The sequence below is a fragment of the Meriones unguiculatus genome, assembly GCF_030254825.1.
Source record: "Meriones unguiculatus strain TT.TT164.6M chromosome X unlocalized genomic scaffold, Bangor_MerUng_6.1 ChrX_unordered_Scaffold_30, whole genome shotgun sequence".
NCBI classification, from domain to species: domain Eukaryota; kingdom Metazoa; phylum Chordata; class Mammalia; order Rodentia; family Muridae; genus Meriones; species Meriones unguiculatus.
The window spans coordinates 2,714,946-2,727,743 of NW_026843706.1; the positions used below are offsets into that span (position 1 = coordinate 2,714,946).

Below are 12,798 nucleotides of genomic sequence, written 5' to 3' on the forward strand. Positions count from 1 at the left end.
GTGTGTTAGCACATGCTTTTCTTGATTTTTGAAATTCTATTCCTCTCTGTGGTGAAAGAGAGAGAGAGATGATGATGATGATGATGATGATGATGATGATGATATGAGGACAACTTGCAGGAGTTGGTTCTCTCCACCAGGGATCAAAATCAGATTTAATGGCAAGCATCTTTATCTGCTGAGCTATCTTGATAGCCTAGCACATATTTTAATTCCAGTACCTTTGAGTCTGAGGCTGGACAGATGCTTCATATTCAAGGCCAGCTTAGGCTATAGCTATAACCTGAACTCTATACCAGGCTGGGCTAGAGTGAGAACCTGTCTTAAAACAAACAATAAAATAAAAGATAGATAATTTTTTCCCTCGTTTGTCTTACATTCTCACCCACTAAAAATCAAACTCTTGACTTGGTTCCTTTGTCATATTCTTGAGGGTAGGGTACTAGCCAAATTTCTAAGTCCTTCTCATCCCCAAATAGGCATCTAATCCAATCCTCTTCCTCATTTCTATCTGTTGTCCTTACTGAAGGCTTTGTTGCCCATCACCTGAAGCAGACTCATAAGTGCTTTCCTTGCTTTGTGTCTTGATCCCTTTCAGCCCATCCACATTTTCAAGGCCAGCAAGATGGTATAGCAATGGGCATATGGTCTCATCATTGCTTAAAGATCTCCCATGCTTACAGCAGAGATTCTCATGTCTTTGTCAGGGCTAGGGCATTAGGGTCCCCCCAAGTCAGTTTCTCTCCTTTCCTTACTTTCTAGGCCTCATCTCCCTACATTTGTATTATGTAAAACTGCCCCCACCCTTGAGTTCCCCAAGAGATTTTGATGTCTTACCTGATTGAGAAACCACCAGCTTTCCAGGATCAAGTCTCAGCCTCTCGGAGAGGTACAGGAGGTCCTTTGCAATCTGGCTTCATTTTAACAGTTGTCTGTGTTCCCCAGCATGCCTTGTGACACACACGCTTTACCCTCCTGCCATACCATTTCTTGTCTCCATTCCTGTGTTCATAGTTTGTCATTTACCTGAAAGAAGTAAGTGTTCCTCTCTTTCAGCCCAAGTGAAATATCCTTTCTTTGTCTCCATAGAACCTGTTCCTATACAGCAAGGCACTATAATTTCAGATGCTGATCTTTTTTATGTTCTGTATGAACTTATTATTAAAGATTGGATTAAAGGTTTTTCAATTACTTTAAATTATTCAAGGAAAAGTAAAATAATTTATCGACAAATAAGATAAACATAAGCATATATTTTAGTTGTTTTTGAGATAAGTTCTCATGTATAGCCCTGGGTTTTTTTGTTTTTGTTTTTGTTTTTTTTTTGTTTTTGTTGTTGTTGTTGTTGTTGTTTGTTTTCCCAGACTGGGTCTCCTTGTGTAGCCTTGGCTGTTCTGTAACTTGCCCTGTTCTTCTGTAGACTAGGCTGGCCTCAAACTGACAGACATTAGCCTTCCTCTGCCTCCCAAATGGTGGGATTAAAGATGTGTACCACCATACCTGGCTTTGTTTTGTTAAATCATTTTAAAAGATTTAAAATTTGGCCTTAATTCTGGATAAGTCAGAAATCAAGTTGACAAATTGTCAGTATATTCTTGCCTTTTTGGGAAAATTTTTGTTGTTTTGTTGTATGTGTCTGTATCTATTATATATGTTTGGGCAAGCACATACTGTGGCATTCATATGGAAGTAAGAGGGTGCTTTGGGGAGTTGGTTCTTTTCTTCTACAAAATTAGTTCCATAGATCAAACTCATCTTCAGGCTTAAAGACAAGTACCTTTACCTACAGAACTATCTTGCTGGCCTGGTTCTTTTTAGTGTTGGCTTTAAAATACTGGCTTATCTTTATATCCTTTATGAAAATTTTGCTTAGGTAAACGCAGGTTTTTTAACATGATGGTACTTTTTTTCTTTTTAAGATTTATTTATTTATTATCTAGACAGTGCTCTGCCTGCATGTACACCTGTACACCATAAGTGGGCACCAGATCTCATATAGATGGTTGTGAGCCACCACGTGGTTGCTGGGAATTGAACTCAGGATCTTTGGAAGAACAGTCCATGCTCTTACCTCTGAGCCATCTCTACAGACCGTGATGGGACTTTTTGACATTATATTCTGAGTTCTGTCTTGGTTGTAAACTACAAAAGAGATGATCAAGTCTTTAGAATGTTATAGTGATCAGAACCACCACCATCTAGCCTTGCTTGCAGTACTAACTACCCAAAGTCATGTATATGTAAATCTCATTTCTGGTGGGAAAATAAAATTAGGTAGTTACACTATTCACTAGTTTTTTTATGTAATATATTTGCTCTTGCCAATATCCATCTTACACTTTAGAGACCAAAAGTTAACAAAGTTGGACCATGACTCATGTGGCTTGAGGTTTAAATTCTGTGTAATTCCAAATAGCCTAGATTTCTATTTGCTTTATTGTAAAAGGTCAATAATACTATACTCTTCTTCACAGGGTTGTTATAAGTGCTTAATAAATGGTAGTTGCATTTATTATTACTGCATTTAAAACCTGTCTACTTGTCTGCTCTTCTCCTGTAGGGCAGACTTATATTTTTGTCATATTGTTACCTCCCAATACCTAACCTAAGGTCTTAATAGGATACAGTTGTGATCACTATTTGATGAATTGAGTAAAACATAAATGTCCAGCCAGAAGGAAAACAAATAAATGTGGGAAAATGCCAAGATGAGATAGAGCTAAAAAGAAAAGGCTTGTAAGTGCATTAAGGTTTCTTTTTCTAGGCCTTGTACCTGTTTTCCTCTACTTGTGGCAAGCTGGGCCAGTAGGGCTAGCTGAGCTTAGAGCACAAAGAACATTTTTTAGATGCACAAGAACATTTTTGTGCTTCTTTCTTTTCATTTCCTTCTTCTTTTCCTTTTTTTCTGTTTCCTTTTTTTGGGGGGGGGGGGTTGGGGAGGTTGTTGAGACAAGGTTTCTCTGTGTTGTCCTGTCTGTTCTGGAACTAACTCTGTAGATCAGGCTGGCCTCAAACTCATAGAGATCCACCTGTTTCTGCGTCCTGAGTGCTGAAATTTAAGGCGTGTGCCATCCTGCCTGGCTCTTTTTTCTTTAATAGACTTAACATTAATAAGTCCAACTTTTATGGTAAAATGTTTTAGGTGGTGAGTTTTTAATTAAACTTTACTACACTTTCTGTATTGTTCAAGATTCCCCTAAATAATGTGTAATATAAGGTTCCTTACATGGTAGTTACATTTTTGGTCTGTATTCAGTTCTAGAGTGTATTCCATGCATGGCAGTTATAAAAATTTTTGGTCTTTATTCAAATTTACTGTGTGTTTGACCTAATTTTTCTTGTGTTTTATTTTCATAACACCAGTTACTTTGGTGACTTCTATAAAGCATTTTTAAAGTGTAATTGGCTCTCTATATAATAATCTTTTACCTTCTATCGTCTTTGTTTCTTTTTCTTTATGGTTCCTCTTTTTTATTTTTTCTTTTAAAGAGGACAAAGCATTTCGGAATGTGTTTTGAGTTTCCTTTTTGATGTATTTACTACCAAGGATCTTGACTTTTAAAGTCACAAGTTAAAGTTGTATATATGTATTACCTAGATCTGAGTTGTAAGGGTTTTTTTTGGTTGTTTTTGTTTTCCTTTTGGGGACAAGTTCTCTTATGTAAACCAAGTTAGCCTTAAATTCAGAGAGATCTGTCTGTTTTTGACTCTTGAGTGCTGGGATTAAAGGCATGTCATCTAGCCCAGCATTTTATAAGTATTAAACAGATTGAACTAGAATTTTCATTCCCCATCTTACTGAGGTATATGTTTCTGGTAATCATGCTTTCTTATTTTTGGTGTAGTATTCTGATGAAAATAGATCATATCAAATGATATTTGAGAATAGTCACTGTGAAGTAGTGTTTATAAAATTTGCATACAAAGACCATGCTTTTTCATTTTACTACTAAACCTTATTTAAAGGTCTTCACCTTTAATATTAAAAGATGATTTTAAATGTAAGAGTACTTTAACCTTTGGTTTAGCAAAGGTTAAATATATCCCTTACTTACAGTTTCTCGGCTACCAGGCACAGTTACTACTAGTATCACAGTTTTCTCTGTGGGTACTACTTTTTTAAATATCTGATCTCAGTTTTAAGTTTTTAGAAGTATATTCATTGAATTGTCTACTTGTATAGGTTAAAATCACCCAACTCCATGTGAATCAAGTTAAAAAGAATGTTAACAGGCCTCTCGAAAACAGTAACTTCTATTTAAACATTTTCTGTTATTACTTGAGACGTATTTTTCTACTTGTTTAGTGGATGATGCTGGCAAAATAGAACATGATGGTTCATCTGGACTGACCATGGACACCGAATCGGAAATTGATCCTTGTAAAGTGGATGGTGCGTGCCCTGAAGTCATCAAGGTGTACATTTTTAAAGCTGATCCTGGAGAAGATGACTTAGGTAAGTGGTGCTGAGCAGTGCCTTAGTCTTAATTGTTTTTGGGTTATTTAGAAGTCTTTTCTGAAGATAAAATAATTTTAACATAGTATCAGAAGAATATGTTTAAAAAAGGAAGAGGTGGAAATGAAATTTTAAAACAAATTCCTGGAGCTGCTGTTTTCCTTGATAGGTGGAACTGTAGACATTGTGGAAAGTGAGCCTGAGAATGATCATGGAGTTGAACTACTTGATCCAAACAATAGTATTCGTGTTCCCAGGGAAAAGATGGTTTATATGACTGTTAATGACTCTCAGCAAGAAGATGAAGATTTAAGTAAGTAGGTGGTCTTTCTGTGGGAGAAAATGTGTTTTTAAGTGTTTTCTCTGTCTTTCTTAAATGGTCAGTATTTAAAGGAAAGTACCACTGTTTTAGAAATTTTATGCTGCCTTATTCGATGGCAATTGTTACTGGCTCATTATGTATGTTTAGAATGTTTGTTACTTTAAATTATGGTGAAAACCAAGAAATGAATGAGTCATTCATCAGGTGTTTGTTGATTGTTTATTATGCAAAAGCTGTATTCTAGTATGTAATGTTTAGACTTCCCATTTGTATATTAGCTGAATTCATATAAATGTATCTTTCCTATGACTTCGCTAAACCTGGTCAGAAAAGCTCATATCATTTTCTGCTTAGATGTTGCTGAAATTGCTGATGAAGTTTATATGGAAGTGATTGTTGGAGAGGAGGATGCCGCGGCTGCAGCCGCAGCCGCAGTGCATGAACAGCAAATAGATGACAACGAAATGAAGACCTTCATGCCGATTGCTTGGGCAGCTGCTTATGGTAAGTCACAGACTAGCTCTATGGACATGAGTTTGTGATTGGAAAACAGTTTTTGTGGTTTTAGGTTCAGATTTCTGAAATGCTACTACTGTATAAGGATTATTTGATTTAAACAAGAGTTGAGGAAGATTATAACTCAACTTTTTGTCCTGACTTCTAATAGGCATTTCCTTGTATGCATATTATATAGAAGGAAGTATACTCTATGAAGTGTACAGGCTTCCAGGCTAGAACTTTTCATCTTAATTTTATCAGACCCATGACTTTAAAATCTTGGGAGATAGCACGGGAACCCATGGGGAAAATACTGATGTTTGTTTTAGTTATGGAAGCTAGGCATTTCAAGTGTTCTTAATATAATGAAGATGCTCATAAAACTCCATTACCTAGAGTGGGGTACATCTGTCATTCATGAGTATCATGGCTTTTCACTGTTGTAATTAATGAAGAATTCTTAATTCTTTATAATTTATAATACTGTATGATTTTGTTTTTCGTTTTTTTTTAATGCACATTGTTAGGTAATAATTCTGATGGAATTGAAAACCGGAACGGCACTGCAAGTGCCCTCTTGCACATAGATGAGTCTGCTGGCCTTGGCAGACTGGCTAAACAAAAACCAAAGAAAAGGAGAAGACCTGATTCCAGGCAGTACCAAACAGGTGAGGGCATGCGAGTTCCACAGTGCAGTGTGCTCCACAAGCTCTCAGGAAATGCTAGTGTGCATCCACAGGGATATTGTGATGGCATTTTAGTGGCCAGACTATGTGTAGCTTTTGTATGTTGAATTTTAAAGTATAATTTTCAGAATTCAGTGATATTCATGAATGATTTTTGTGATTAAAAAGGAATAGGAAATGGACCAAATAAGGATGAACAAAATTCAAAACTTGAATTATTTGAAAATGGAAGGGAATCCTTCATTCATGTTGGCGAGTGTTAATTTTTCAAAAATACAGTTAATGATTATTTCAGCATAAATGGGCATTTTTGACAGAGTAACAGAATAAGTAGTTGAGTTTGTATGGTATAGCTTATTATATACCAATTTGCATATTCAGAATTTTATTGGTATATTTAATCTTTATTACAAAATAACAGATTAATGTTTTTTAATGAAGCAGGAATTCTAATTAAAAATTTTATTTTAAAAAGTTTTTAAAGTGATATGGTTATTTATTTTTCAATAGAAATTCCGTATTTATTAATTGATTTTGTTAAAACAGAAGAGGTTAGTTTAGTGTAGACCAAGTTTTTAGACCCAAGTTGTTGTATCTCTTAGATTGGAAATGACAAAAGAAATGTTCTGTAGCGTGGAGCCCAAATTAGGTTTGACTGTAGTGTTCAGAGCACACATTCAGACTTTTGAAGAAACCAAACCCAGCATGTTTTGATCACCTTACGCTTGTTTCCTTTCTTAGCAATAATTATTGGCCCAGATGGACATCCCCTGACTGTATACCCTTGCATGATTTGTGGGAAGAAGTTTAAATCGAGAGGTTTCTTGAAAAGGCACATGAAAAACCATCCTGAACACCTTGCCAAGAAGAAGTACCGCTGTACTGACTGTGATTACACTACCAACAAGAAGATAAGTTTACACAATCACCTGGAGAGCCACAAGCTAACCAGCAAGGCAGAGAAGGCTATAGAATGTGATGAGTGTGGAAAGCATTTCTCTCATGCTGGGGCTTTGTTTACTCACAAAATGGTGCATAAGGAAAAAGGAGCCAACAAAATGCACAAGTGTAAATTCTGTGAATATGAAACAGCTGAACAAGGCTTATTGAATCGCCACCTTTTGGCAGTCCACAGCAAGAATTTTCCTCATATTTGTGTAGAGTGTGGCAAAGGTTTCCGTCATCCATCAGAGCTCAAAAAGCACATGCGAATCCATACTGGCGAGAAGCCCTATGAATGCCAGTACTGCGAATACAGGTCCGCAGACTCTTCTAACTTGAAAACACACGTCAAAACTAAGCATAGCAAAGAGATGCCATTCAAGTGTGACATTTGTCTTCTGACTTTCTCAGATACCAAAGAGGTGCAACAACATGCTCTTATCCATCAAGAGAGCAAAACACACCAGTGTTTGCATTGTGACCACAAGAGTTCGAACTCAAGTGATTTGAAGCGACACATAATTTCAGTTCACACAAAGGACTATCCTCATAAGTGTGACATGTGCGATAAAGGCTTTCATAGGCCTTCAGAACTCAAGAAACATGTGGCTGCCCACAAGGGCAAAAAAATGCACCAGTGTAGACATTGTGACTTTAAGATTGCAGATCCGTTTGTACTAAGTCGCCATATTCTCTCGGTTCACACAAAGGACCTTCCATTTAGGTGTAAGAGATGTAGAAAGGGATTTCGGCAACAGAGTGAGCTTAAAAAGCATATGAAGACACACAGTGGCCGGAAAGTTTATCAGTGTGAGTACTGTGAATATAGCACTACAGATGCCTCAGGCTTTAAGCGGCACGTTATCTCCATTCATACAAAAGACTATCCTCACCGCTGTGAGTATTGCAAGAAAGGATTCCGAAGACCCTCGGAAAAGAACCAGCACATAATGAGACACCATAAAGAAGTTGGCCTGCCCTAGCAGTACTCTTCAAAGATGTTTGTAGAGAAACTGGCCTTGAAACAGAAAATTCATTTAAAAGCCAATCAGTCTTGTTCACATACATTACTGTATATTGATTTATGCTGTGTACAAATAGGATTATTGCTTCTAGTTGACTTTTTGTTTTTACATTTTGTTCACTAGTGTGTTCAGAATTCTATTCAGTTTGTTTAATACATGGGGAAAAAGCAGCAACAAGTTAGTTGCTTTTATTAAAGTAATCCCTGATTCTATACTGAAGTTTTCTATCTTAGAAGTTTTATATTTATTTTAAAATATTTACCTTGCTTACCTTGATGGTACTCTTGTAAGACCATTTAACTCATGGTAACTCTGCATTGTTAACTGAAAGTATTCATGTTGACTTATTTTTTTCTCACAAATTTCTCACAATTAAATTGAGAGACATCTAATGGAATGGGAGATTTTTACAGTGAGGTCTTATGATCATAACATGGAAGTCATTTACTTGTTTTGCTTAGTATTTGTAGACTGTATGACAATGAAAGTTTTCATAGAAACTTTGTGTCCCTGGCATCGCTGAGTAAAAGAACAGTGGCTGGGTTTGTGTTTATTTTTCTTATTTTTTTCTTTTTAGTGGACAAGATAAACTTTTTTTTTTCTTTAGACTATTTACATCTTTTGTCAGTGTAGCAAACTTTTAGAAAACCCTGTTGAAATTTTTGCTTGATCTTGTTGTATTTTGATTATTATATCTGTGCTGCTTTGTCTTGGAATGGTTGTGTGCTAAAAATGAAATTTAACTAAGGACTGCATTTTGGAATCTCCTAGGGGTAACTTGTGGCTCGTAGGATCTTTTGCAACTTTATATATGTAAATGTACCCTGAATTATATGTATCTATCTATATATACACATATATATGTAACATGTATCTGTGTGTATTGCTTATTTTACATACTTATACACACAACCCCCAGTAGTAGTTGTTTAAAATCTATAATGAAAAGTATTAAATTTACAGTAACGTGAAAGATCCAGGGATGCAAGAGAGAGCATTTTGTAAGTCTTGCTCTTCAGAGAGACTACTCAGGTGAAGAATTAGAAGGAAAATAAGGACACTAGTATTTTTAAAGAGTTAAAGGTATTTTCTTTTAAATATCTTTGGTAATTGAAAAATAATTGAAAAAATAGAAGTTAAGATGTTTATAGATACAATGTTTTCATACAGTTACAACTCCATGCCTTTATATTTTTCTGAAAAGCTAATGAGTATCCAGACATGAATCCCTCAGTTCTCTCTGAGAAGCTGGAGAGAAAAACCTTGTCTGACCAAGCGAGAGGGACAGGAAGGGAGTGATGGCTCCATGGACCAGAGAAAGGGTGCTAATAAGGACTTGGACTTGGCAAATTCAGCTTGCTCTGCTAGTTCTTAGTTAACTTGAAAAACTTAACACTCGCTTGTCTTGGATTACGTGATAGAGGTGTGGCCCAAGTGTGTGAACAGTCTGATGCCTCACTTGGATCCTCACTAAGTCTTTCACAGTTTTGTTTTTGAGAGCTGGCAAATTTGTGACATACAGGTCTGATAAAATTTGTAAAAAGAAGTTGGATGTTAAGATTTTTGTTAACATGTCTTTTGGAATACAGTTTCTAGGGTCCCTGGAATTGGCTGTTGGCACACAGGTCTGGCACATCATGGGAGATTTAGAAATTTCTTCCCACTCGATAGCTGCCTTGCCGCCTCATTATGGTGCTCCATCCCTTTCGTGCCGTTAGGTTTTTACCTTTCATCTTTCTCTTTGTCATCAAGATTTGTATTCAAAGTTCTATTTTTGGGGTTAGGTGTCTTGAATATTTGGTGTTTGGCAAACCTCTGAAGTGCTAGATTGATTTAGTCTAGTTCTAAATCAAGTTCTTAAGGCTGGTATGAACTCCATCCTCAATGCCAGTCAATGCCAAGGCGTGGGTTCCCTAGCCTTCCATCCCATAGGGAATTCTTTTGCCTTTGTAGCCTCCACAACGTGCTTTAAAAAAATACATCACAACTAGGATTTGATTTATTCCCCTGTTATTCTTGAAAGCTGTCTTTTTTTTTTGTGAGAACTTAAAAATCTACTTATTTTCCCCAGAAATAATGTAAAACACCTAACATTGAAATTTCTGAAATTTAAAAATCATCTACAAATCAGTACAGAAAATATAAATGATTGGATCATTTAACATTTTTTTTAAGTAAAACTGAAAGATAAAGAACACAACACTTGACACACTTTATATTTCTCTTTACATAATCTAGAACCATACACAGTTCTTTTCTTTTTAAAGCACAATATTGAAGCCTTTAAAAGGTATTTAAGGGTTTGGTCAAGTGAATATAAAATGTGTTTGTCTGTATAAAGAGAAAATGAAGTAGTCACTGTTATGTACTGACATTAGTTACAACCTAGTTTTAATTCTTAAAACAATTTTGATTAGTAAAGCTAAAAAAGGATGTTTCAGTTAAATGTTTTAAAGAGGTACAGATTTTTACAAGGACATAATATAAGTTATTGTTCTGTAGAAATATCCTATTAAATATTGTATGTCCCTCCCTCTGTATACTTTGTAAAAAAAAGTAAAATACATAAAAAAGAAAATCATATAGGGGATGTGTGACATTATTGTAATTGTGTACTTGAGAATAACGTGCAAAAATAAAAATCAGAATATTTTCCTGTTAACGAATGTTCATTCTATTTGATACCAGTACTAAGTTAATGCTTTTTCTTAAGAAAGAAAATGTACAGTTTTTGTAAACCTAATAAACATCAAAAGCAGTGGATTATTTTCATCCCCCTATTTCTTAATTCCTTTTATGCAGCAGTGGAATGCAAAATGCTTGATTGCTTTGAATTTTATGACTTCGATGCAAATACTGGTATTTCAGTCCTGTGAATTTGCAAGTAACATTTCAGAGAAGTTAAGAGGTGATTGGTGAGTCCTTTAATGAGCATGTCCTTAAAATTCATTTTTCTTTCTTTTATCTTTGTAAATGATTTGTTTTATTAGCCTCTCTGATTCCTGTTATTAATTACCCATATATAAAGTGGGTTTTGAAAGCACTTACAATTTATTATCGATTCACGACTCATTTAGTCTAAAGCCTTCCCTTTGAGTTAGCCATTTATGCCCAGGTTGGAAGTTTCTAGTAGACCCCAACAAACTGGAGGATGGTTGCTGTAGTAGTGAAAACTGCAAGTTGGGTGAAAGTCAGGAGTCCTGAGAGAGATTTGCAGCACTTTTCATTTTTAACAATGAATTTCTATAATTAGAAGCCAGTGTTGGCCTAAGAGATGAGATGACAAGTAACCAAAACTTGAGTTAAATGTCCAAGTGAATGGACATTGCAATCAGAGTTACAAGTCTGGCAAAACCAGGATTTGCTGGAAAACCTGATCTCACCCATTCTGTCAAAATATGCTGCCCTGTTGTTGCCAGGGATCTCGGTATTAATTTCCTGCAAAATCTTACAAAAGCAAAATTAATCAGCATCATAAAGCGGATCCATTTCAGAGCCATGCCTGGCAGCAAAGTAGTCTGCTGGGACTTGGTTAAAGACACAGATTCTCTATCCTCCAATTCCAGTCCCCAGTGAACTGGGACAAGGCATGGGCCCAAGTGGCCTGTGGTTTAGCAAGCTCTCCTGGTGATTGTATTGCATGTTCAAGTTTAGTGAAAGTGATCTTAGAGCACTTGAGGAACCTAAAAAGTACTTAGTGTGACATTTTGTGTAGTAGTCAGGGAGCTCACAGAAGAGCAGTTAGAGATGGCACAGTGAGAATGAGAATCCAGAGACTTTTGCTTTATTCTTTCTGTAAAAGTTTGAGTCTGTCAGTCACTAAGTATATCCTTCAGTGCATATCCTAATAGCTCGCACCTCCTATTCTTATATAGCCCCCAAGGTTGCATTCCTCAAAGGTAGGAAGACTTGAAAAGTAAAGAGAAGGACTGAACATTGTATTAGTGTGTGTGTTTAATTGGCCCAGAGTTACTAAAATAATTCATATTAAAAAGGATATTTTGCTGCATTTTACAGCTTATTAGGAGGTCAAAATTAATTTTTCCCTATGGATTTTGTTTTATCTTTTGTTTCATGTTTATATTGTTTGCCTTTTTCATAAAGTAATTCTTGGATTTGTTATATATTGTTCCTGTTATTTTTGACATCTTTGCTATTGTAAATAAATTCCTATTTTGTTTTAAGTTACCCTAGTGGATTGTTGGCTGTAGACAAGGCATACGTGGACACTTGTACACATCACATACATGTACGTAGAAATGAGACTTGGATTACACAATAAATCCCTATCTTGTTAACAAGCCCAACACGCTGTGACCCCCTATACTTCAACCCTTTACAACACAAAGAGAACCACTGTTGCTTTAAGAACAGCACCTGTAATTGCTTACCCCAGGGATGCTCCTGGCTCTGTCTCCTCCATGCTGAGATTAAAACAGGCATGTGTCATCCTGTGACTTGCATCAGTGCTGGAGATTGAGCTTCTGTCTCATGAATGCACAGCAAGCATTTTACTGGCAGCTATCTCTCCCGCCCTACTTGGGTTTTTAAATTGTTTTCTGACCTCTGATGGAAATATTTGACCAAATTGGGGGTACCAATCAAGACTTGTTTTCTTTTGCTTGGTTTTCCCTATCCAGTTACCTCTCAATTTTACTTGTCTTGCTGGTATTGAAGAACGCAAAGGATTTGCCACTAGTGACCTTCTGATACTGGCCACTGTGATACCTTACTAATACTAAGACCCATTGTATGAGTTCAGATGACATAGTTATGTGGATTGCCACAGAAATATCTGAACACTGGCTAAGATGACACAGCAATGAGCTAGACTTGTGTGAATCATTTTTCTTTTCTAGGAGGAGGCAG

General features: G+C 36.1%; 1 protein-coding gene across 8 annotated transcripts in view; it reads left to right on the top strand.

The window, feature by feature from the left end:
• Zfx (zinc finger protein X-linked) overlaps positions 1–12,117 on the top strand; it is a 45,171-nt gene extending 33,054 nt beyond the window's left edge. For all 8 annotated transcript variants that reach the window (XM_060376715.1, XM_060376714.1, XM_060376711.1 and 5 more), the window contains 5 exons: positions 4,307–4,456; positions 4,626–4,769; positions 5,133–5,282; positions 5,804–5,944; positions 6,704–12,117. In XM_060376715.1, coding sequence (XP_060232698.1) covers positions 4,307–4,456; positions 4,626–4,769; positions 5,133–5,282; positions 5,804–5,944; positions 6,704–7,887 — 1,769 coding nt within the window. In that variant the 3' untranslated portion in view covers positions 7,888–12,117. The remainder of the gene's footprint in view (positions 1–4,306; positions 4,457–4,625; positions 4,770–5,132; positions 5,283–5,803; positions 5,945–6,703) is intronic.
• The last annotated feature ends 681 nt before the right edge of the window (positions 12,118–12,798 follow it).